This window comes from Pundamilia nyererei, unplaced genomic scaffold (assembly GCF_000239375.1).
Source record: "Pundamilia nyererei isolate P.nyererei 1_Seehausen unplaced genomic scaffold, PunNye1.0 scaffold00071, whole genome shotgun sequence".
Classification (NCBI taxonomy): domain Eukaryota; kingdom Metazoa; phylum Chordata; class Actinopteri; order Cichliformes; family Cichlidae; genus Pundamilia; species Pundamilia nyererei.
In genome coordinates this window covers 749,770-774,631 of record NW_005187472.1, presented here as the reverse complement: position 1 = coordinate 774,631, position 24,862 = coordinate 749,770, and the positions used below count along the sequence as shown (strand labels likewise).

Genomic DNA, 24,862 nt, shown 5'->3' with positions numbered 1-24,862 from the left:
TAACATTTTAGGCCCCTTTTCTATGGAACCAGCTTCCAGTTTGGATTCGGGAGACATGCACCATCTCTACTTCTAAGATTAGGCTTAAAGGTTTCCTTTTTTGCTAAATCATATAGTTAGGGCTGGATCAGGTGACCCTGAATCCTCCGTTGGTTATGCTGCAATAGGTGTAGGCTGCTGGGGGATTCCCATGATGCAATGAAAGTTTCTTCTTCAGTCGCCTTACTCAATATGTGTTAGTAGACATCTCTACATTGAATCATACTTGCTATTAATCTCTGGCTCTTTTCCACAGCATGTCTTTTATCCTGTCTTCCTTCTCTCACCTCAACTGGTCACTGTAGATGCACGCCCCTCCTTAAGCCTGGTTCTGCCAGAGGTCTCTTCCTGTTAAAAGGGAGTTCTTCCTTCCTACTGTCGCCAAAGTGCTTTCTCATAGGGGCTCATACGATTGTAGGGTTTTTCTCTGTGTGTATTATTGCAGGGTCTACCTTACAATATAAAGCACCTTGAGGTGTTGTTGTGATTTGGCGCTGTTTAAATAAAATTGTTGTCTTTCAGTGTACTTGGTCATTACTTGATGTGTTTTTAATTTTTTCTGTAATAGCACTGAAACTTTTTCTCTTCCAAAGTGTAATTTCTCAGTTCAATGCACGGTTACACCGAATAAATAAATCTCAGGTGATCTAATTCCTTTGTGGTTTTGAAGAACCACATAAATGACTTGAGCTTAGCTGATTTTACTAAACCTGACAAACTTCATGTCTATGTTATTATTTCGTTTTTTTGTTTGTTTGTTTTTTACAAATTTGTCTCTAATGTTCTGGATTTGGGTGCTCTCATATATAAAATCTACCAAGGAGATCCAGTAATAAATCTCTAATTTTGGCCTCACCCTTCCCAAGATCCATCAGGTCTCTGAACTTTCCTGCAGTACTCCAGCCCCTCTCTCAGAGTCGACCTGAAGAAGACAGCAAACTCAGAGGATCCTCCTGAACTTAAGCGACAACTGAGAAAACACATATGCTCAAGATATTTTCAGAAAAAGACAGTTTGGTTTTATACTCATTTTATTAGGTCAGCTTTAGTTTAAGCCTTGCTAATACTTTGGACAATTACAGAAGAATCTCACACTGTGGACACATTTGCTCCAATGGGTTTATGAGAGGGAGCAGAAAAGATGGCAGTAAGTGTAGCTAATGTCCAGCCTTTGCTGTCACCTGCCCGTCTGTCGAGTCATGTGCACAAGGGTTCAGGATTGCAGTGCATGTGTGAAAACAGTTTTAGGAGATAGCATACCTCTAAACAACGTGTTTATACCTTATCTCCTCGGCACGATGATCAGGGTAGACCTTCTGGAAATGCCTCAGAGCCTGCATAACTGCTGAGGTGCACTCCACATATGTGTAATCAATCATGATGTCGCCTGTTTGTGTATGAACGTAAGAGATAAAAGAAAAAGACAGACAAGGCAAAAAAGTAACAGTGAAAAACAAACATTTCACAACATGTTCTGCATCCTCATTTTCAATGGAAAATAAGGCGGTCTTTGACTTTCTGCCCTTTGCTACTGGAAAGGTCATTGCCACATTTTCAGCACGCAATGGAAACAAAGGTTTCCACTCTCCAAATGTCATGTTTATATTTATTGCCTCCCTTTTTCATATCTACATATTTACAGTTTAAGGGACTCAGACATTCCCAGCAACTGCCGGGAACTCCTCCTCACATGACTCTTTGAAATCAAAGTTTCTTTTATACAGAGACATTTTTTTCAGTAAGATGTTGGCAACACACTCACCGAAAACCTCAGAGGGGTTGAGCAGCTCCAGGAGTCTCCCTCCTCTCTTAGTTTCATATGTGGCAAATCCACCATCTGTGTTTTTCATGCTCAGCAGCTACAAAAACAGAAACATGGTGAAAAGATGAAGAAGAGGATGACGAGGGGCTGGGTCTTCAGTTCAGTTTGCACTCCAATTGCCTTTAAAATGAAATGGCAGCAAGATTTCACAGGAAGCCTTAGATATTCTCAATTTTTCACAACGCTCCACATTTATTTCAACAACGTTTATTTTAGTTAGTGCTGTACATAAAATACGATAGGCATTAGGGGTCAAATGTGCAACATAAGGTAATATTAGAGTGTTAAACCTAGGAAATCAATTAGAAATTACAGTCAAGTTTAAGAGCTGAGTATTTATTTGGTTCATTTAAAATACGAGCAGAAGCCTGCTGCAGCAGACCTGCAGATCTCTGGGATGTGTGGGGCATAAAACAAACAGGATGTGGAGAGTATGAACTGTAAACAAAAAAAAAAGGCTTACTGACTAAATCATCCTTTTTTGTACTCACCACGTTGACGGCATCACACAGACGCTCAAAAGGGACGGGCTGCCTGATGGAGGGGCGGAGCTCCTGCAGCAGCATCAGTGACTTCAGGCCTTCTGCAGTGCAGTCGGCCACAATCCAACCACAGTCACGGGTACTGAAGGGGAAACCTCCCTGAAAGAAATGCAGTGCATGCTTTACTTATACACATAAGCTAAATTTAAGACGGTTTATGTTTCGTCAAAGCACATTCGAGTGATTTATTTAACAATGATAAATAAACTGGTTAAAAGCGACTGCAGGGTGATAATATCTGTACCTTATTCATCTGTCTGTAGTACTTCTGATATTGAGGAGGATTCTCCGGGATCTGTAAGAGCGAAAAACTGGTCAGCCATTTAAAATAAACATTTTTTAAAGTGTCAAAATAAAATGATGAAGTCTTGAAACTTGGGGCCATCTTAGAAGCTCATGCAGCATGTATTTGGCCCGTTATCTTAAAACATACAATTACATTTCAATGGTCATCAGGACACAGAAACTGCATGTTTAAATCATCAGTCAAATCGGATTAAAATCCCTTATCTGCAAACGTTTCTCCAAATAAAGTTTTAAAAAAACATTTTTCACTAAAAGGTATTACTTCTATCATCATCATTGCTGTTAGGGAATTCACCCATAGATTATAATTCAGGATTCTTTGATTTCTGGAAGAGAAACTAAAATATACTACTAAAACAATGTGTACTACTTTCTGGTTTCCAACTTTAATGTTTAGGTGAATTATCCCAATCAGAAGCTAGTTTTTCAGATTATTCAGACACCACATAAATATGCAAAGAACACAAAAAAATTTGTTTTCATTATCAAAGCCATTCGGTGGATAAAGTGCATCTCCTTGCTGTACCTGTGTGATAGTGAGAAACTGATGGGCGTCTCGAAGGCATTCAGCTAGTTTTGGGTCGTCCTGAGCTCCTGCCTGAAAAAAACAAAACAAAACTGCAACACACAAAAGTAGTTTTCCTGATGTGTTTTTATGTCAAACACAGCACTAAAACAGCTCGTCAAGGTCGTCTTGATCTCGGACTAAGTTACACAGGTAACATTTCTGTTACCAGATAATATTTATTGACAAAGTTGATTGTGACGTCCCGTTTAGGACTATGTGTTGGCTCAGTGTTTGACTAGTTCGACTCTCATCAAATTTTACTCACTGATTTCATATGTGGAGTTTCTCAGGGCCCAATTCTGGGTACACAGCTGTGTCTGAGTACAATAACGTGCATTTTACCTAAATTTAGAAGCAAAAAGTTATCCAGGTCATCCAGGTTATATCTTTAAGACATTGCTGTCTGTTTTCTGTTTTCATGGATAGATAGAGCTGGGTGTCATCTGCATAGCAGTGAAAATGTATGCTGTGCCTTCTAATGATGCTGCCTAAGGGAAGCATGTATAATGTAAACAGAATTGGTCCTAGCACTGAACCCTGTGGAACACCATAACTAACCTTAGTGTGTGAAGAGGACTCTCCATTTACATTAACAAATTGGAGTCTAGTAGTTAGATATGATAAAAACCACTGCAGTACCTGTAATACCTACAGTATGTTCTAATCGCTATAATAGGATATTATGGTCGACAGTATCGAACGCTGCACTGAGGTCTAACAGGACAAGCATAGAGACGAGTCCACTGTCAGAGGCTATAAGAAGATCATTTGTAACCTTCACTAAAGTTGTTTCTGTGCTGTGATGAGCTCTGAAACCTGAGTGAAACTTCAAATAAGCCATTCCTCTGCAGATGATCTGTTAGCTGTTTGACAATTCAAGGATTTGAACTCCATATGAAATTAAGGTTGGAGATTGGCCTATAATTAGCGAAGACATCTTAGTCATGGGATGGATGATTAAGTAATGATTTAACTACTGCCAGCTTGAAGGCCTGTGGAACAGAGCTAATTATTAGAGATAGGCTGCTCATATTTAAGATTGAAGCATTAATTAATGGCAGCACTTCTTTAAGCAGTCTTGTCAAATACAGATGGAGGTGTGTTGGAGGGGTTTTACATATGAGCATGAATGCGCTTTGGTTGAAATTACCGGTACTGTAAGCATTAGAGGTCATCTTTGTCTTACCTCGAGGTAAGCCTGCACAGCAAAGCAGGTGTCCCAGAGCTGAGATCCATTCGTCCCCTGTGTCAGAAAAGAGATTGGATTAATCCCAAAGCATGAAACAAACAAGTAAACTAAAACAATGTGTTTAGAAGGCAATAAGTTTATGTATTCAAATAGATTTTGGGCTATTCTTTGGATTAATGCACCACCTGAACTTTAGCTGTCGGCGAAACTGATTCTATGGATTCTTCTTTCTACATCTGTGATGCACCATTCTCCTCTATATCTCACACTTAATGACATCTTTCTGCTGTGAGAATAATATGGATTTAATAAAGGCTCAGTAAAGAGTTTCTTCTTTCTTCTTTTGCAAGCTGGAGGTGCAAAGATCCTCACAAACACACCTTCAAATGTTAAAGAGGTAAAACAAAGACAGAACAAATTCTCACCTGCATTTTCATTCCATCCAGTCCCAACCTGGTACACAGAGAACTTACAGTAAGTTTATCAGTTTTACACCTTTTGTAAATGATTTTTTTCTGTATGTTGCATAGTTGAAGTTGTTCTTGAAGCTGGAGTTTGGTTTGTTTTATTACTGAACTGTTCAAGATCGGCTGACTGACCAGAGGTAGTCCGGGATCCTGGACACGTGCTCCTGAAAGGCTGCAGAGGAGGGACCATCGACATACCAGCGAACCAGCATGTTGATAGTCTTGGAGATCTGAGGAGAACCATCAGCAGATATCTAACTGCACGTTGCTGTTTTTATTTTACACTGTTGGTTCAAAACATACTTAGAAAACAGGAAATACTTTGTATCAATAGGTAACTTCACATCTGAGCAGACAAGTATCACATGTGGAGTTCCCCAAGGTTCCATCTTGGGACCCCTTCTGTTTAACATTTGCATGCTCCCACTGGCACAGATTATAAAGAACAACAAAATAAACTATCACAGCTATGCAGATGACACATAAATATATATATATCACACAGTCACCAGGAGACCGAGGCCCTGTACAGGCTCTTGGTAAATGCATTGAGGAAATTAATGACTGGTTGTGCCACCATTTTCTCCAGCTAAACAAAAACAAAACTGAAGTAATAGTCTTTGGTGCCAGAGAACTTCAATCTATACACCTAAAAACCACCAACCAGGCGAGACATTTGGGTGTAGTGATGATGCAGACCTAAACTTAGAAAAACACATTAAGACAATAACAAAGTCAGCTTACTATCACCTCAAGAATATTTCAAGGATAAAAGATCTGATGTCTCAACAGGACCTGGAAAAACTAGTCCATGCATTCATCTTTAGTAGGCTTGATTACTGTAACAGCATCTTTACAGGTCTACCTAAAAAATCAGTCAGACAACTACAGCTCATTCAGAACTCTGCTGCTCGAGTCCTCACTAAGACCAAAAAAGTGGACCACATCAGTCCAGCTCTGAGGTCTTTACACTGACTGCCTGTCCGTCAGAGGATAGACTTTAAAGTTCTGATGCTGGTCTATAAAGCTCTGAATGGTTTAGGACCAAAATACATCAGTGACCTCCTGACCCAGTATGAACCTTCCAGATCCCTCAGGTCATCTGGATCCGGTCTTTTATCAGTTCCTAGAGTCAGAACCAGACACGGAGAAGCTGCATTTAGCTTTTATGCTCCTTATATCTGGGACAAACTCCCAGAAAGCCTCAGATCAGCTGAAACACTCAGTTTATTTAAATCCAGGTTGAAGACTCACCTGTTCTCAGCTGCATTTGAATAAAACACCAAATCCACACTTTTAAGCTTAAATTTCCAAACTTACATTTTAACTACTGATTTTATCTACTGTTCTGATTTTATCTACTGTTTTTTTAAACAATTTTAAATCATGCTTTTTATTTGTTTTTGTTTTTAATGTCTCTGTAAAGCACTTTGAATCACCTTGTTGTTGAATTGTGCTATATAAATAAACTTGCCTTGCCTAAATAAGATGATTTAAATAAATTTTGCACCTAGAAACTCAAACTCCACAAATCTGTGTTCTTTGCTTCGAGTATCTGTGTATTAGTTACCGGGCCAATGCTGATGCATTTCGTGAAGCGATCGTCGGCCTCGATGTGATCATACAGCTCTTTGACTGCTTTTCCTCTCAGCGTGGTACTGTGGTGGGCTTCATATACATTTAACACCACTGCAGGCCAAAAGGAACAAAGTTACAGGGTTAGAGAAGAGAGTGGAGGGGAATACCCACTGAAAACACTTATTACAATCCTCACTATGTAAAACACCCTCCAGACAAAACTTTTCTATTAAAGTAAATTGTTAAATGTTGTAATTTTTATTCTTACCATCTCTACATTGTTTTAAACTGTGTGATCAAAGACATTCCTTTGTCTCTGACCACTTCTCCAGCCAATTTGGTGCTGGGGGAGGCTGACGTGGGTTTTATTAGGCACATCTTATCTGAAAGATCTGTTTCTTGTGTTGTAAGCTTCCTGCTTTTATGATCGTTTTGGTGAGCAGGAGGACATACAAACGCACCCCCATGACACACACACACGTTCTTGCACATGCAAAGACATGCATACACATGCACACACATACACATAGTGCCTTGTCTTTTAGAACCATTGGGGGGTTTTACGGTGGGAGGTGCTTGTGTTGTGATGTGTATTGTAACAGTTTGTCAATAAATAGCTGTGAGGAGAGCTGCTCTTTGAAGGACTTGGTTTGGAGACAGGTGAGGAGCGTTTAGCTCCACAGCCTGGTTCTGACCAAGCCGTCCCTCGTTAGCGAGTAAAAGACCGGTTGAAGATGTTCTGTCTTGTTTTCGTTCTCCATGAGGAATAAGTCTCTAAATTAGCGGAGCCTGTGGAAATACAGACTCAGCAGTTTCTCTTTCCTTCATATCTGCTGCTGAAAGCTTTGCTGTTGTGCAAAACATCTGTTAGTCCATTTTTTCTTAGCAGTCATTACAACCCAACTGTTTTAAATGTGCAGCTCTGGAGGCAGGTATTCACAGGTCAGACTTACTGTAAGCGACTGTGAGGAGTGTGCTGTGAGGTGTGTACATGTCACATGCTGCCACGTTGTTCCTCTGCGCCGGCCAGTTTATAAAAGCATAGTCCTGCACGTAAAGCTCCTATAGCACAAAGAACAAGGCCCATGTTATTGATATACATACAGACTACAGAGGAAGAGAACAATTAAAGGCAAAACACAGGCACAGGAACACACTCTATTCACATAATTCTCCTAGACTCCAACCTCAGCCTAAAAAATAAGAACAAGGAAGAGACAGACAGACAGGTAGATATAAAAAAAAAGGAAGAAAACAAACATAAAAAGCGAAAGCGAAACGAAAATAAGAAAAGGAAAGGAGGACTGAGAGGCAGGGCTCTAGAGTGCGACCAATTTGGTTGCAAATGCAACCAAATTTTTCAGTGATGCGACTAAAAAAAAAAAAAAAAAATCTTTGGTCACACCAGTGCGACCAACTGTTTGGGTAACAAAAAAAAAATCTCTAAACCAATCAGAGACAGTCAGGGGCGGGACCTCTCTGATCGGCCGTGGTCCAGTTGAAAGTGCAGGAGGAAGAGGGAGGTGAGTAGCTTGAATAAAGCGATATCGACTCATTAAATCCTGAATTGACTTTTAAATATAACTGTGTTTTGCCAGAAACGCCAAATTCTCAGATTAAAGCTCACAAAACTATTTCAACAACCACCAAACAGCAAATGAGAGCAGGTACACGGATTCCACACAAAGACGTAAACACAGAACGGACCGACGCATCAGAATCAGCTTTGTCTTTCTTGGCTTTCTCACCCGACGGCCCGTAGACGGACACGCCGTCGGAGCTCAGCGATTCTGATGCGTCTGGTCTGCTCTGTGTTTACATCTTTTTGAACTGATTCTGAGCTGCAGGTTTAGTCTCTCTCCAACCAAAATTCACCGAGCCAGCAGCAAAAGAAGCATCAAACTGCGCTTCACATTTGATAAACATCGTCATGAATTCCCTCTGAGTTTTGCTGGTTTGCTTCCACCACAATAAAAATCACACTTCCTGCACAGCTCTCTCTCTCTCTCTCTGTACTTCAAGAACAGTTTCCCGTCTCAAATCTCTGTTTTCTGCATTATTCATTCGCTTATTACCCAACAGTCTACCGTTGTTTACAGCGCTGTCTTTTTCTCTTTTCACTTAAATGACCTCGGACAAGAAAGCCTAATTTCTGCTGTTCAATACTGAAGAAATTAAAACTTTTTAAAATTATGCAAAATTACAGAATATTGCAGAATATTTTTTAAGGTTATCTGCTATAAAAAGCCAGGCCAGAAAAATCTCCTTCATGTTTTTCTGTTTTATTCTCAGTTACTTTCACACAAAGGCATCTGCTGTGATGTTCACAATTCTGATGAAGTCTCATATGTATCAGTACTGATAAATGATCAGAATTATAATATTTCTGATGGTCTGAGGATTAATTGAATCAACCTAGAAAACCTTTTAAAACACAGGCCTACCTGTACAGCAGGTAACTCCACAGATGTTCACAGTCATTCTCTATTTTCACTAACGCTGATATATTTACTAATATTATCATTATTTTAATTATCATTACTGGCAAAGAGGATCAGGTTTAATTACAGTAACAGCAGGAATGTTTTTGTGCTAAACTTTAAGAGGATGTCATGTCCACATGACATCACCAGGTAAGCCACAGCTGGGATGCAAAGTACAACACTGGTTTGGCCGTACTGTGTTGGAGCATGGCGCCCCCATGTGGAACACGGTGGACTGCACACCTGTCTGAGGCTGAGAACCAGGGGATCTTCGTCTGCGGCCAGTCTGACGGCATAACAGTAACTCATCGGGAGGTAGACCTGCCGACAGTGACACCACAGGGTGGAGGGGTGGGCCGGCATCCAGGTGGGGAAGAGCCTGGAAGAGACAGAAACACGTCAGGAATCCTGGAACATTTATATTTGAGGGAAAATGATCAGTCTGACTTCCATTCTACTTAGAAAAACCACAAGTCAGGGTCAGAGTCATGACCAACAACGCCGCAGAGGGTTAAACTCTTGTTTCATGTGACACACCTGTGAGAGGCCACAGAGCTGCACACGAGTCTGGAAATCATCTCCCACTCACCACATCTCAGGGAGGAGCGTGTTCATTCCCTCCCAGCTGTAGACGTTCAAAATGGCCAACCAGAATTTACCCCACGAGGGAATCCCAACTGCTCCACCTGTACCAGATAAACACAGAGCGCTATGGTACACTGCAGCTGAAAACATGACACCATGGAGAAAAACGCACACTGAACATGACAGACCTTTGCTGTGCAGGTTGTTCCTGGCACGAACCATGTCTGGATCATCGGGATCCACTCCCAGGATCCGAAGTGAGGTGTAACTCAGCGCTGTGCCAAAGACGGTGGACTTGTCTTCAACATGTCTGCAGAAGTGACACACGCATGCTCACTGCTGCTGTGATCAGCGCTTGAGAAGTTGACTTTGGAAACGTGCTGTCCTGGGATCATTTTAGAGCAGTTTAGCAGCACTAAACTTGCCTCTCTGTTATATGTGCTGTTAAATGTGTTTGTTGTCTTTCTACTTCTCCTGCCATCGTGTTTTGTGTTAGTCTTTGTGTCTCAGTGCTTTTTATTTGTTTGTTTGTCTCTGTATTTGGTTCTTATTTAAATCTGGTAAGAGTTTTGATGTAATAACAGGTTGGAATCCAAGTTATTACTGATATCGGTTCCACATGAGTGATAAGGTTGGTATGGTGATATGAACATTAAAAGAATATTAAAAAAAAACCCTGTTGACTTACAGACCCCAGCCTCCATCAGGGAGCTGGACTGAGCGCAGGTACCTCACCATCTCCTTCTTCCAAGCCTCAGGCAGAGAGATCTTAGCTACATGGCAGGTGATCAGGAGACCTGTGGAAGCACCCGAACAGAGACGTGAAATCCCTCACACCCTGTTTTATTTATATAGCATCAATTCACAACAACAGCCACCTCAAGCAGTTTTATATTTTAAATTGAAGACCCTAATACAGAGAAAACACCAACAATCAAAACAAAGCACAAACTCCATTTGAACAGGTAACCTGCAGAACCAGTCTCAGGGAGGGACAGTTATCTGTGTGAACGAGGAGGGAGATGGACAAAAGACAAACTATGGCACAGAGAGCCAGCGTTAATAATTGCTAAAGATTCAGTGTTATAGTGGTGCATAAAGAGGTGAAGAAGAAACACTCAGTGCATATAGGAATCCCCCAGCAGCTTGGGACTATTGCAGCGTAACTAAGGATGGATTCAGGGTTAGCTGATCCAGCCTGAAGCATAAGCTTTATCATAAAGGAAAGTTTAAGCCTAATCTTAAATCTGAAAAGCAGAGTGGCTGTCTGTCTCCTGAATCCACAGAAGAGGGGCCTGAAAGCTGAAGGCTCTGCCTCCCATTCTACTCTTAACATCCCAGGAACCACAAGTGAGCCTGCAGTCTGAGAGCTATGAGGTTTTTAAGATAAGATGGGTCCTGACTGTTCAGGGCCTTGTATGTAAGGAGCAGGATTTTAAACTAAATTCTGAATATAAGAGGGAGTCAATGGAGAGAAACCAATACAAGTGATGCTCTCTCTTTCTAGTCCCTGTCAGTACTCCTGCTGATTCATTCTGCATCACCGTCACTGATGGTGCAAAGGTTAAAACTGTTGCCTCACACACACACACACAAAAATAAATAAATGGTGGGTTCAAACCTTCCTGGGTTTCACAGTTAGTCTGCCATAAATACATTAATGTGTACTGAATTTGCACCTTTATTTTTCTACCATTACATTCACAACTGGAGGTTGAAGACAAGACTCTGTTCCCTGTAAAGGCAGTGCTTTACAGGGAACATCTCCAATGATGCAATGAGAAACTTCACTTTATTTTGCACGGTCACTACAGACATCAGGATAAGGAGGATGACTAGACTCACCTGGCAACAGGAAGAGAGGCCCTCCATAGTCTCCTGCCCAGTGACCGTCCTCGGCCTGCAATTGACTGTAGAAATGCATGCCTTTCACTGCGGCGTCCACAGCAGTGTGGGCGGCTGGAGAGTCGGACACGAACTTACTCTGTGGAGAGAATCAGTGATCTTACTACCCACCGTTGTCATCCACAAAGTTTAAAGATATTCAAGTTTACTGTGTCGCTCTGAGAAATCCAGTTTCCAGTAAGAGCCAAACAGTCAACTCAAAAGCTGTGAAAGATGGGAAATAACTGAGAGGAGCCCACCGTGTCCAAGCCGAGTGAATGGGCCTCCAGCATTCTCTGCTCTCTGTCTGCGGTCTCCTGATCTTCCAGGTACCGCCACGTCTGCCGGCCCTCCACATTGGTCAGCCTCCAGCGGCTTAGGTCTGTGGCTGGCTCCGTCTTATACGGCCCCCCTCGCCTCCGCAGGTGCCTGGCATAAAGAGTATTTGAAGAAGGAAACACTTCTGTAGATTGCCTTTTACAGATGTGACTGAAGTGCAGACTTCCAGCTTGATTTCAAGAGATTTAACGAAATATTATTGTTTCATTTTTATAAATTAGAGCAATTTTACATACAGACCCCATTTTCAAATGCTCAAAGGTTATTAAACACTTGACTGTCAACCTGTTTCATGAGCAGGTAAGACCTGGCTCCGACCTCTCGCATCCCATCCCCAAATTTTAGCTTTCTAAAAAGTCTTTATAATTCCTGAGCTCATTAACAAGTACATTTCACTAATGTTTTCTTAAACATTTCTTAGAGTTACGACAAAAACGTGCACTATGAATGATTTATTTATTATTATCGTCCTATTTATTCAGGTAAAATTCTCACTGAAATTAAAATCTCATAGTTGTTAAATGAAAGAAGTCAAAAACTCACGTTCCCTCAGTCATAGCTGCTGTCAGATCAGTCAAACCCTCCGCTAAAATACGTGAATGAATCTCATCTCAAGAGCTCCCGAAGCTCCGCCCCTTCCAGTGTTTCCACGGGAACTGTAGTCCTGAGAGGGCAGCGAGTGCAGCCAGTTTGGTACATCTTAGACTCCACTTCCCAGGAGGCCATGCGAGGCCCGTCCGAGGAGTTCTCCACATGGAGAGACATGAGCAGAGACTCGGCTTTCCAATCACAAACCGAGTGGGAGGGGAAATGGGCGGAGTTTACAGTGAGGTCGTGGAATCATAGAGCTGCTCAGATAAACATACACATGTGGCTCACAGCTGGACAGTGATAAAGCAATGATAACAATGACAAACGGTTTTACAAGAAAAATATTCCACTTTTATTCAACAATTATATATTCAATAATAATGTGGGATTAAAGGAGTTCAATCCCCAGCGTTTAATGTGCTAGTTACACAGAGACACTCTTAATAAACAACAATAAATCCGGAGTCAGTGTTACAAAGTTAATCCAGTGCTAAAAATATACATTTTCATGTTTAAAATAACAACAACAACAACAACAACAACAAAAACCCCAACACTCCTATTTGTAGTCCGTGAACCCGACCACACTGAGAGGAAAAGGTGATGATCATGTCACAGACAGGTATGTAGATGCAAACACTTCTGTTTGCTTCAAGTGCTGTCAGTCATCGACGATGCTCAGCATGCCGCTCAGCTTTAGCCTGCAGGCCAGTTCTTCCTCTTGGCTTGCCAAAATCTGGCGTTGCAGCTCCTTCAGTCGCCACGTCAAAGATTCAGGAGCAGTCTTACGCCGGGTCACTTTTTCCAAAGGATCATCAGGCTCCTGGAAAGATAAAAGATTTTCTTTATCTGTAGCAGCTTAAACAGTGAACCTATTTCAGTGTCGGGAAACAGTCGTACCTGTGTGAAAGATGCCTCTCGAGTCCTGGCTGTGGGGGTGTGCCTTATGGTGGTGGGCATGGACAGAAGGGTGGAGGATGGGAGGAAGAGCGGGGTGGTCAATTGCTCCAAAGGGTCGCCATCCACCCAGCACTGAAGCTGCTCCATGCTCCTGCAGAAAGGCAGAGAGGGTGTGTTTACTGTCGGACTCCCCAGTCAATCAAACTTCAATTTAAAAATCACAATTTTGACTTGTGATGATTATGAGTTCATTCTGATTACAATGCTCTTGTTTCTTTCTTTCAGGCCCAAATTCAGTTGCTCTCAAGTTTAGCTCCACTAGAGATGGCTAAAAACAATCTTCAGTCAACAAGAACCTTTTGAACCTGCGCAAGGGTTTCAGGGACTTCTTAATTAATATTGAATCAAAAATGAAACGAACGCAGCAGAAAATGAATCAGGGTGTAATGGTTTGCTCCTGGATACCCAGCAGATGAAAAATTGCTCATAGGGGACACAAAAGAAGTGGAAAATTCTCATTATAATAAAATTGGGATGATTTTGCAAACTGCCATGAGGTTCACTGAGGTTCACTTGAACTGGTGGGTGTGGGATGGCCTTATGGTCATAAAAATCTAGTCTGGGGCTAAAACTGCCTACCTGTGTGAGCCCCACCACCCTAATCCATGACCATCACATTTAAAAGCAGTGATGTAGGTATACCTCTTGCTTTCAGCTTTCTCCTCCTCTAAGCTCTGCAGGACTTTGTGGGCCAGCAGCTCCGGTGGCGTGGGCGTGTGGGTGATGTCCAGCGGGGCTGACGTAGCCTCGACGGGCTCCACCAGACTGTGGAACAACCTCTGCCTGAGGGTCGCCGTGGTGGGTGTGGCATAAGCAGCTGCACTCACCCTGAGGAGGGAGAAAACCGGAGGAATTAGGAACAAAGGAAGAGCAAAGGAGGCGCTCCAAGGATGCCACCATGACGCCGGCTTTAGAGCATTTAAGTAGGACTGTTTTTGGGGAGTCTGAGTTTTTGCTTCATGCACTGCACAATAGTGTTGCACATTCAGGTGCTGTCAGATTAAAAGAAAGATGCGCATGTCTCAGAGGCATTGACAACCTGTGGGGTTTTCCTGGGCCTCCTTACCCCTCCTTCTCTTGCTGCTTCTCTCTGTGAGTTTGCCTCATGGCCTCCGTCCACTCCTCGGGCGGCTGGAAGCCCTTCAGTGAGTATTTGGGGAAATAAACCAGGATCTCTCCATCCTCTGTCACAGCATCTTAAAACAAACAATAAATAGGAATTATGGGTCAAAAACATCAATAGCAAAGTGGAAAATAGGCATTTTTTTAAGATGATCTTTCACAGAAAATTAGACCAAACTGACAAAGACTAAAACTTAATACATTTTCTTTATATTTTTATTGTGTTTGGCCACTTTCTTAAGTGCTCTATATGGTTTTAGTTAGTCTCAAATTTAGTTTTAATTAATTACAGCAGCATGGTCCTCACCTTGGCAGACAGGTGGTTTAGGTATCTGCCAGTCCTTCAGCTTGTGGTCAATGCAGATCACCAGCACGTCATCCCAAGGAATCAAACTGAAGTCCACACATACATCGTCTTCTCCAGCGTATCCGGGGGTTCGGGTGCGCCGACTCTTTAACTTGACTCTTTCCAGAAGGTTTTCGAGTCGAGACATGAGGAGGGGTTGATTGCGACGTGAGACCGGGATCTTAGCGGCGTAGCGAAAGATGAAGGAGCACAGCTCAGACCACGAGTCTAAAGAGAGCAATAAGATGATTAAATATATAAAATAGGATTATTAACCTCTGAATATCTTTGTGGAAGATAAATCTCTTTCTGTGTGAAACTGACCTGTTGTGGACAGCTGCTCCCACTCTGGCAGCTGCAGGCTGAGGATGATTTCCCGCAGCCAGGCCAGGTGCTGGTAGGAGTTCCAGGCCAGATGAGGCACAAAATCCCTCATGTCAGGCAGACAGAATTCGCCCGGAGGCCATGAGAGCCCGCAGAGCTCCTGAGATGCCACTTTATCAGCAACGTGAGTCAGGATTGCGTTGTAAAGCTGAACGACAGGAGCTGGATCCTGGGATGGAAGATGTGCGGTAGCTCGCTCCAACCGGTGGGAGTAAACTCTGGGACTGAATTCATGACTTAAGGTGGACTCAATGAGCTCCACTAGGGTCTTACAGGTTAGACTGAAAGGTGGCAGAGTACGGAGAGCCAGCCAGCGCACGGCCTGGTTTATCTGAAGACAAACAACAGGACAGGACGGAGAGAAGATGGAGAAGGTCAGTAAAGAAAAAAAAGCAAGACCAAAAAAAACCTCCATGATGGCAAAGGAGCAAATGCGTACCTGTTTGGATCCCTGCAGATCATTAGTGGTCTCTGGTATGAAGAAGAACGTATACTCCGATATCAGGCCGTCCGTCACCAGTGTGTGCAGCTTCAGAGCTAGAAGAGATGAAGCTTTTTTAAAAACACTCATTTACCAACTACTACAGAAATCTCTTCGTGCTGTCTTCACTACCATTTCTCACCTTCAACAAGTTTCTGTGTATCAGCAGCGCCCCCGTCTAGCCCTGGTACCAGGATGACGAGTGGCAGTGGGCAGTGCCAGGCGCTGGCTTGCTGTAGCTGTTTGAGCTGAAGCAAGGCGGACAACAGCGGGACGTCCTGCTCGTCCTGATCAGGCTCCACGGTGGGCAGGGCGGGCAGCAGCATGATGAGGGCGCTCGTCCCCTGGAGCTCACAACTCTCCTCCATTTTTGACAGGCCGTCTTCGTTTAGCGGACCTCGAGACACCTGCGGGGTGGGGAAAGAAATATTAAAATATAATTCCTAACCGTTTTTTTTTTTCTGATCATTAACGGACTTCTGGTACTTTTAATCTCAGCAAAACATGATTTATGTCCCTGAAAAAGCTGCTTCTTCTTTACCCTTTAGGCCAATTCTAGTTATTTTTCTTCACACAAGCCTTTCAGCTTCAGCCTTAAAACATTTAACCTAACGTGAAGCTCCTGTCTATTGTGATTCTAGCACAGCTCTGCTCTGAATAATCATATTTCTATTTCTGCATGCCCTGCGTGATCTGACCTTGATGCTAATGTGGACTTTGTGAGTGCGCTGTCCGCTCTCCTGCAGCGTGTTGGTGACAGTCAATGTCTGCAGGGTGCCCTCTGGCTGCTCCTCCCTGCCCTCTGACTCCTTATGCCCACCGAGCTTCACCTCCAGCCAGTCAGAGAGGATCCTGAAATCATAACAGACAGGACACAATCAGTGAAATGTTCATAGAAAACCGGGCCTAGAACATCTTTAGGGCATTAGAGCACCTGTCTGCCAGGCTGGCAACGCTCTCATGGTTGCTGGGTAAAAGAACGACGGCCTTCCAGAAGATTCGCTCGGGTGCGTTGGGGATGTTTTCCGTCACCAGCGCCGGCAGGTCGAGAGGCGCCCAAACTGTTTCGCTGAGGGCGATGCCAGAAACAGGTCAAAATGACACTTTGTGACACGGACTGCTGACTGAACAAACACAGGAACAGGACTTACTCAAGCAGCTGCTGAAAGTAGTAGTGAACTCTCATCTGGTGGATTGCTCCTCGTTTCATATTGTACAACCTGGACAGACAGAAAACATGTTACAGCAAAGGAACTGTGCTCATCGTCCAACACTGACAGGAGACAGGAGAGGACAGGAGATACACACACCTGGTGCTGGAGAGCGCCAACATGCCAGCATTTCCCAGGTTGACCAAACCACGAGCCAGATCTGCTATGGAGGGCTGAGCAGGGGCGCTGGGAGCTAGAGCTTTCAGTTTAAAGCGAGGGTCAACGCAGCAAGGGGCTGCAGGAAAGCCTCGCATCTGTCGCTTCAGCTGACGGCGAACAGCCACCACGTCACGCCACCTGGTAGATGAGGAAGAAGAATATTTAAAAACTGCAGAAAGACGTTTCTGGGATTCTTGGTGCCGTTTTGTTTTGCTCGTGTGCCTTCATTATCCATGTTTTTACCTTTTGATGTACTTGTGGATACGCTGCAGCTCTGCTTCAAGCAGGTTTTCAACCAACACAGCGATGTCTGCATTCAGAGTCTCCTCAACTAGACTCACACACACCTGCTCTGTGCATTTAGCCACCCGCTCTGCTTTCTCATTCAATGCCTCTCTGAAAAACAATTTTTTTAAGTTAATGTCTGCCACTCGAAGAGCTCCAACGTCACGACATTCCTCTTTTTGTTTTGCATGTCCACTCGTCCTCATCCTCTGTCACATGCATACTGTTAAGTTAGTGGATGCTCATAATAAATATGAAACAAGTCTTAAATAATGAGGTTGGTGTGCGTGTGTAAGTAATTCTTCAAACATTCAGTGTCGGGCTGGTTTTTCTATTCTGCACAATCTGCAACAGAAGCCCCGCCCACCTCCTTTGTGGGTCAGCCAATCAGAAGACAGTTGGCTTAAAAGGCAGGAGCTAAAAGAGCTTGTCTGAGACATAGGATGAACTGAAAATTGTGCCAAAGCCCAAAAAAGACAAATAAGGATTATTTTGAACCGTGTATCGTGGAAAGCGACTGTATTCAGGTCAAAAATTAACATAACAGATTTTGCTTAGTTACACATTTGGTCAGATCTGTTTAAGTCTTACTGGATCTCAGATGCGGCGGTCTCCTTTATGGTCTCATCTAGCACTTCGTGCATCACCTCTGTGCAGAGAGAGAAGCTGAACTGAGTTAGGAAAGCCTCGTGCTCCTGACGCCTCCTGATACAGACAGAAAAGGAAAAACAAACCAGGGTTAGTCGTGGCAAAAACGGCCCAAAATATTTAAGACAGTCACAATTGCGGCTTAGGAAAACACGAGTCTGTTGTTAGAGTGGAAGATATTTTCCCCTTTTCCTAACTGAACCCAGGGCGGTGATACGCCTGTTATAAACCAGCTGCTGGCAGACCAACCTTGCTTCATCAAGCTTGCGTTTTTCTTCAGCGATGCGCTCATGTTCCAGCTTGATCTCGGCAGCAGACACCTCCTGTAGCATCTGCCTCAGGACCTCGCTCACCATCATCTCCACCTGCACGCTGCTCTCCCTGCACAAAACAAAAATAAACAAAAAAACCCAGCCAGTTATCAGTCATGTTAACCGGAGGACTTCCTCCCACACACTGCAATCACAGGTTTTCATGATAAGCTTACTTGAGCGCTGCTGAAGCGTAGCTGGCGCCGGCCTCAGCCATCTCCCTCACTGCTGCATCAACCACCTCTTCTACCACACCATCCAGCTCAGCCATGATGTCCTGCAGCCGCGACAGAAAATATGTTTTAATGAGTTCTTATCACACAAATGCACACAAACTGGTGCATAAAAAAATGGGAGATTCAAAATTTTAAGAGAAAGAAGGAAAATATTAATTCTTTATCTTTACTGTTAAAGGTACACCAAGTGATTTTAAGTGAGCAATCCTAAATTTAATTGCAAAAATATCTACATTGCTTATAAAAACACAGAGTCACTAGAGAACGGTCTGTACTGAAAATGAGAATTCGTAATGTCTATGAAGAGCTGGGAACTCTTCCCCACCTCATCACTGAACACCAGCTGAGGTTTGGGTGGAGGTGACGGGGGTCTGACAGGCTGGAATAGCAGCTGGGGCTCAGCTGGGTGGGTCGAGAGCTCTCCTGTCTCATCTATAATAGCTGCAGCTGGCCCAAAGGCAGCGGGAACATCGGGAGCTTTGACTGGTACGACCTGAGACAGCAGCTCGCCACTGGGTGGCGCCTTCAGCTCCATTCTGTCACCAACAACTGAAACGGCAAAACAGGCATCAAAGAATTCACTTCCTCGCCTCCTGAATGTGATCAAATGATCATTCTTAGTTGAGTTTTACAGAAATAGAATAACCTAACGTGTGTGCAACAACTGGAGAAAATAAAACATGTTGACCTTTAAACTGGGATGGCGTGGCCTCGATCAAGCCTCCTTCTCCTCTGTATTTGTTCTGGGAGTCAAAGCTGCAGACGGGGGTGTGCTGGGGAGGGTTCGGGAGGGGCCCTCCGTTTACCACCTCCCCAATCAAGACCGTTCTCTTAGCGAGAATCACCTCAGACTTCTTCTGGGATAGCGGCAGCTCTGGCTCCTGATAGGCTATTCGACTCAGCTCGACCATGCTGCAGACAAAACGTAAAACACAAAAACGAGATTAAATCAAAGGCTATTTAAGGTGGTCTTGCCGATGCAATAAGTCTGCAATACGACCTTAGAAACACAGCATTCCACTGAAAGGAGCTGAGAGAGAAACCAGTGGCGTGGACGCTCACCCGTCGTTGACGTTGAGGCCGTACTGCTGGACGAAGTCAGTCGCTTCTGCAGTGGTGCGGAACATCAGCATCCGCACGACGTCATTAACAGGAAACAAAGTTGAGCGGGGACCCACAGTGTGAGCCATGTTCAGGGTCTTCAGCGCCTTAGCTCTGACCTGCACACAGACATGAAGTTTAGGAGTTTTCAACACCCGCACAAAAAACTGTATTATTTTAATGAGCACCAAATCTTTTTCCAACACATCAATATTTGTTCTGACCTTTTCAACCAACAAAAAACTAAAATATTGTCCCTTTAATTAATATCCTGCCAGATCTAAATTAATCTCCATGCTGAAGTTAAGCATCATATTTTTTTAAGGATTGTTTAAGACATAAGCTACAGCTGCTAACAACCATTATGCCATCATACAGTTCCAGGAATAATAATTACATTGACAGGAAGTTGGTTAACTGGGATTTGGTGGTCGTCAGCTGGTTGACGTGCGCTCCAGATACAGCACGAGCTTACAACACAAGTGTAAGCATTATAACAACCTGCTGCCATCCTGTTACTGCAATCCTCTGTTTTAACCTTCTCTCACTCATTTAAAAAAAAGTCATTAAAAAGTCCATCAGGCTTGATGACTACAGTATATCAGGAAATAAAAATATTATCTGGTATGGCACATTCATTTTGTGCTGAATAAAAGATCAAATAATTAAATTGTTTCCTGGCACAGTGCAGGAGATGAATAACAACACAAACAAAATAAAATAATAATAAGAGCAACAAAGATTTAATCAGCAAATTTAGGTTGTGATCCAAAAGTGTCACAATTGAAGCATCCCTGAAAAAAGTGCGTAAACAAACTCATTGAGAAAGATTCAGACATGATTTCCAGGCTGTTTCTGACCTGGTTGAAGTATCTGTGCAGGAGGCAGCTGGCGAGGTACGAGGCTCCTTTCACCAGCTTGAAGAAGCGAACAAAGTTGTTGCTGTTGACGGCAGCAAACGCCTGCACCGCAAACTTCACCTCGGCGGAGTTTCGCACCTCATCGCGAAACTGCTGCACCTCACTGCGTGGAGATTAAGGGTCAGGTGTGAGATGCAGCTACAAATTACAGAGGAAATGCTCGCTGGAGCACCGAATGGGCATATTCTGTATATGTTTCCGTGACTGACCGCAGGATGTCCCCATCGTTGAGCTTCAGCAGAACGCTGTACTGACGGAACTCCGGCTCACGGGGGCAGAAGATGTGACGTGTAGCCAGGTCCTGGTACATTTCTTTCAGGCTCTGCAGGCACTTGGTCATGTTCTCGTTGTTTATCTTGGGGTCGAATGTTGACATGTGCTCCTCGCAGAGGTGGTGGGCACAGTGCACGTGGAAGCGGGTGCACTTTTCAATCAGTGACACCGTTTGTGGGCAGCAGAGGTGCTGCTGGATGATGTCCTGTGAGTAAGAGATGGAGACGAGGATCAGTCTCTCCAGAGCAATGACTAAATCACACCAATCACCCACCTAAACCTCCAGAAACAAAACAGCTTTTTTTGAAGTTGTAATTAAGTATAGCTGGAGCAGCTCATCTGAAGCACTACCTTGCGGATGCCGCGGGTTCTGTTCCAGACAAAGTCGTACCAGTCCCGGTAGTTGTCGTGGCCCAGATCCATGATCTGCGTCACCAGATAGTCCATAGTCATGCTGAGCACCGGCAAAGGACGCAAATCGTGGGGCAGGGGCTCCTCCTGGTCGGCTGATGAGCGGCTGTACTCCTTGATGGCGGCTTTGTGATCCACCTGGTCAGAAACGGAAGGAGAAAAAATTGTTTACAGCAAGAAGAATCTAATTTCCTTGCATGACCAGGTTACAGCCTGCTACAAAAAACACTGACAACCATTTCATCCATCTATCCATCAGCGTTTGAGTCACAGGGCAGCAGTGTAAGCAGAGAAGCCAAAACTTCCCTCACCACAGCCACCTCTTTAATCTCATCGGAAGGGGACAAAATGTCATTCCCAAGCCAGCCAAGAGGTATAACCTTTCCAGTGAGTCCTGGGGCTGCCCTGGGCCAATACAGTTTCATTCTGCACTACCCATTGAGGTAATGTTAACATCACCTCACTGGGTGAAAAGTGAAAATATGACAGTACTTTAATTACATGTAAGAAGACATTTAAAAGTATCTCAGGCGGTTCATCATCAGTTCTGTAATCGACAGTTCACTACATTTGAAAGATTTTAGCAAATTTTTGTTTAAATTAAAAGAAAGGTTTTAAACATTTAGTTGTTTGACTGTCGGGCATCATACGAGGCTTTCTTTGGCCCACAAACTTAAGTGAGTTGGACATTTCTAGTCTGCAGTGTCTCTCCAGTGTATACATATTTTTTATTATTTATCACCAAGCCTAAACAGATATTTACACATTCATTATTTATGAATAGCAGATATGTTTACAATGTTGTGCACCCAAACGTCCAATTAGTGCAATCAGATGAAGTGAATAAAGCGTTTAAATCTAAATGTGCTCCAGAGAATCTTCTGAATACTAAACATGGAGTTCTAGGTCAAATTTAATATTTTAAATAATATTAATATTGATATTAAAGACATTACCGTCTCTGTGCTTGGAATGACTTCGAATGCGCTGAGCTGGTTCCGAGTTTCTCTCATGTACCTCTCCTTCTCAGGACACATGTCAGGACACGTCCCCACAAATACCTTGGAAAGGTGGAGGTCTGTCCGCTTTGGCCGGCCTGTAAAGACATCAGCACTAAATGTCTCACACCTTTTTAATTTATTTTTTGTAGCTCTGTTAATAATGGCTGATGTGAGAGGTGGCTTTGCCTTGACGCAGGATCTTGTCTCTCTGCTCGAGGAGGCGGTATTTGTCCTCTGCGGTCTCAGCCACCTGCCCGATGAGGGGGAGGAGAGAGGATGGGACCGGGCGCTCGGAGCTCTGGCTGGTGCTGCTCTCTTTTTGAGGTTCAGTGTCAAACTGTAGAGCCTTTACGGGGGAAGGTTTCTTCACCGGGGAGCTGACACATGTGAGAGAGCCATGATGTTGTGGAAACTTTTCATACTACATGACAGCTTTATTGGTGAAGTAAAAATTAGGTGCTGTGTTACCTGCGGCTGAAGGTCACCGTGCTGCTGAGTGTGGGAGGTCTCAGGGTGGGTCTCCGGAGTGGTGAAGAAGAACCCGCTTTTGACTCCATGTCCTCCTGGCCTTCTCCTTCTGACGTCTCCTTTCCAGTTCCAGGTCTACCCGCTTTCTCCCCTGGACCTGCTCCATAACATTACACATTAATACAGAAGAACCATCACTCTGTGTTAGAGGATATTTTTGCCAAAATAAACTAGCTTTTAAAGAAATGTTTGCATTTACTCTGCTTCTTTCTCTGCCACAGGAGGAGAAGCTCTTTTCCTTGCAGGATTTTGCCTTTTTTCTTTGCTTTTGCCGCTGATGCCTGGAAGAGATGATGGGAAAAGACAAAAAAAAAAATCTACATTACACTCTATAAAGTAGAATAGGAAACTCCAAAATACTTGCAATAAAAGAGTAGAAGCTTGAGAGAGAAAAGTTAAACTGAATGCCAGTCCTCTAACTTAGGATGGTGAGGGTACAAAGAGGTGACTCACGTGGTCATTGAAGTACACTATGGTGAGGTTCTTGGCGGGCCGGCAGATAATCTTGTGAACTTTCCCAAACCGAGCAAAGTGCTTCTCGATCGTGTCTCTTCTGTTGAGTGATGAAGGGACGTTCCTGCACATGAGTGAGGTGCAGTCGGTGGGAGACATGCCGCTCAGGCTGTCCATGCTCTCAGTGCGTGAGCCACGTTTATTTGGGGTCGTGGTTGCGACCTTTGATTCTGAAGGTTTTGCTGAATCTGTAGAGAAAAATCACTACAGTCATTGTAAGCACTGACGAGTAAACTGGTCTTCAATTGTTTAGAAGTACTTTGCATGATGAAGGATTTTTGCCATGACCCTTCGAACATTTATTACTAATGCATAGTATATATGACTTTTATGTCTCACCTGATTCTTCGGCTTTATCCTGCACATCTTTGGTCAGTGTCTGGGCAGCAGGTGGAGTTACAAAGAGGTCACCACTCTGAATTTGGACATCCTCCCTCTCCGGTTCGTTTGCAGCCTCCCGCCTCACTGGTTTAGCACCATCCTTACGAAGACTGCTCAATGCTCGGCTGATTAATCCTCTTGGTGGGCCACGCGACCTCATCAGCGGCCTCTTTGGGGGATGTCTCGGTGACTCTGCTTCAGGTGGAACATCCTCCTCAGGGACAGCTGATTTCTCAAGGCCGGTGCTGGAGATTGGTGGATCGTCTTTCCGCTTGGTGCCTTTGCCAAGCCGTGCAAATATGTTGATGTCCCCTTGGGCAGTATGGACTTTAACATCTGTACTAGCCTCTTCTTTGGTTTTGGTTTCACTAAAAGCTGAGGGCTGACCAAAAGTTGTTCCTCCAAAAAGCTGCGATGCCTGAGGCTGGAGGGTTTTGGGTGTAAAGCTGAAAGACGACGGGGTGGTGGGCTCTGTGGTGGCAGCCTTAGTGCTGGAGCTGGTGAGTGTGGCTGGTTGGGAGAAGGTGAACTGAAGAGTGGTAGCTGGACCACTACTGCTGTCAGTTGTTAGTGGGTTACTTTGAGAGGAGATAGAGGGGGCTGAGGCTGGTTCAGAGAAGCTGAAACCTAAAGACCCAGGCTTAGGCAACAGAGAAAAACCAGCCGTGGTGGTGGTGCTGGAGGTTGTCTGGGACCCACCAAAAGCTGAGTTGGACAGTGAAGTGGTTGGGGGGTTGGTTGGCTCGGGACTGGCACTAAAGATGGGTTTGAAAAGTGCCTCATTGGCTGGCCTGAAACTAAATTCAGATGGTGCGAAGCTCCTGCTCTGACCTGGCCCAAGCAGACTGGCGTTGGTGGTGGCACTGGTGGATGATGATGATGGCTGTCCAAACCCGAGAGGCTGAGGCTGACTCACTGTGGGTCTCAGTGGGCTCCCAAACCCAGAGGGCTGCTGGCCGATTGCTGGTGGCTGTTTGCCAAATCCCGAAGCCTGCCCAAAAGCAGGCGTTTGCCCAAACATTGAACTCTGACCAGGCCCTCCAGTCTGTCCAAAAGCCGGTGTTGTGCCACCCCCAAAACCCGTGCTGCTTACTCCTGATGACGGCTGTCCAAACGCTGAAGCCTGGGCAGATGGCTGTCCAAACGCTGAAGCCTGGGCAGATGGCTGTCCAAACGCTGAAGCCTGGGCAGATGGCTG

The 24,862-nt window shown here is 44.1% G+C and overlaps 2 protein-coding genes across 4 annotated transcripts in view; both read right to left on the bottom strand.

Moving 5' to 3' along the window:
• lss (lanosterol synthase (2,3-oxidosqualene-lanosterol cyclase)) overlaps window positions 1–12,398 on the bottom strand; it is a 14,088-nt gene extending 1,690 nt beyond the window's left edge. The window contains exons 1-18 of the mRNA XM_005736909.1: window positions 12,346–12,398; window positions 11,724–11,892; window positions 11,425–11,563; window positions 10,268–10,376; window positions 9,768–9,889; window positions 9,584–9,680; window positions 9,238–9,373; window positions 7,465–7,573; window positions 6,504–6,622; window positions 5,066–5,163; window positions 4,892–4,919; window positions 4,464–4,520; window positions 3,236–3,307; window positions 2,648–2,698; window positions 2,353–2,502; window positions 1,802–1,898; window positions 1,321–1,426; window positions 896–961 (exon numbers count right to left, since the gene is read on the bottom strand). Of these exons, the coding sequence (XP_005736966.1) occupies window positions 896–961; window positions 1,321–1,426; window positions 1,802–1,898; window positions 2,353–2,502; window positions 2,648–2,698; window positions 3,236–3,307; window positions 4,464–4,520; window positions 4,892–4,919; window positions 5,066–5,163; window positions 6,504–6,622; window positions 7,465–7,573; window positions 9,238–9,373; window positions 9,584–9,680; window positions 9,768–9,889; window positions 10,268–10,376; window positions 11,425–11,563; window positions 11,724–11,892; window positions 12,346–12,359 (1,739 nt within the window). The 5' untranslated portion in view covers window positions 12,360–12,398. The remainder of the gene's footprint in view (window positions 1–895; window positions 962–1,320; window positions 1,427–1,801; window positions 1,899–2,352; window positions 2,503–2,647; window positions 2,699–3,235; window positions 3,308–4,463; window positions 4,521–4,891; window positions 4,920–5,065; window positions 5,164–6,503; window positions 6,623–7,464; window positions 7,574–9,237; window positions 9,374–9,583; window positions 9,681–9,767; window positions 9,890–10,267; window positions 10,377–11,424; window positions 11,564–11,723; window positions 11,893–12,345) is intronic.
• A 323-nt stretch (window positions 12,399–12,721) lies between these two features.
• Window positions 12,722–24,862, bottom strand: part of mcm3ap (minichromosome maintenance complex component 3 associated protein) — a 12,882-nt gene continuing 741 nt past the window's right edge. For 2 of the 3 annotated variants that reach the window (XM_005736829.2, XM_005736831.2), the window contains exons 2-29: window positions 23,623–24,847; window positions 23,224–23,471; window positions 22,970–23,051; window positions 22,711–22,867; window positions 22,429–22,619; window positions 22,198–22,337; window positions 21,182–21,379; window positions 20,767–21,035; window positions 20,498–20,660; window positions 19,599–19,756; window positions 19,225–19,448; window positions 18,862–19,085; window positions 18,477–18,577; window positions 18,239–18,370; window positions 17,933–18,046; window positions 17,300–17,452; window positions 16,997–17,194; window positions 16,838–16,906; window positions 16,621–16,755; window positions 16,385–16,538; window positions 15,829–16,093; window positions 15,645–15,742; window positions 15,146–15,536; window positions 14,783–15,049; window positions 14,420–14,549; window positions 13,996–14,181; window positions 13,294–13,444; window positions 12,722–13,216 (exon numbers count right to left, since the gene is read on the bottom strand). In XM_005736829.2, the coding sequence (XP_005736886.1) occupies window positions 13,055–13,216; window positions 13,294–13,444; window positions 13,996–14,181; window positions 14,420–14,549; window positions 14,783–15,049; window positions 15,146–15,536; window positions 15,645–15,742; window positions 15,829–16,093; window positions 16,385–16,538; window positions 16,621–16,755; window positions 16,838–16,906; window positions 16,997–17,194; window positions 17,300–17,452; window positions 17,933–18,046; window positions 18,239–18,370; window positions 18,477–18,577; window positions 18,862–19,085; window positions 19,225–19,448; window positions 19,599–19,756; window positions 20,498–20,660; window positions 20,767–21,035; window positions 21,182–21,379; window positions 22,198–22,337; window positions 22,429–22,619; window positions 22,711–22,867; window positions 22,970–23,051; window positions 23,224–23,471; window positions 23,623–24,847 (5,985 nt within the window). In that variant the 3' untranslated portion in view covers window positions 12,722–13,054. Of the gene's footprint in view, window positions 13,217–13,293; window positions 13,445–13,995; window positions 14,182–14,419; window positions 14,550–14,782; window positions 15,050–15,145; window positions 15,537–15,644; window positions 15,743–15,828; window positions 16,094–16,384; window positions 16,539–16,620; window positions 16,756–16,837; window positions 16,907–16,996; window positions 17,195–17,299; window positions 17,453–17,932; window positions 18,047–18,238; window positions 18,371–18,476; window positions 18,578–18,861; window positions 19,086–19,224; window positions 19,449–19,598; window positions 19,757–20,497; window positions 20,661–20,766; window positions 21,036–21,181; window positions 21,380–22,197; window positions 22,338–22,428; window positions 22,620–22,710; window positions 22,868–22,969; window positions 23,052–23,223; window positions 23,472–23,622 lie in introns of all 3 variants that reach the window. The other variant, XM_005736830.2, reaches the window with a different exon arrangement.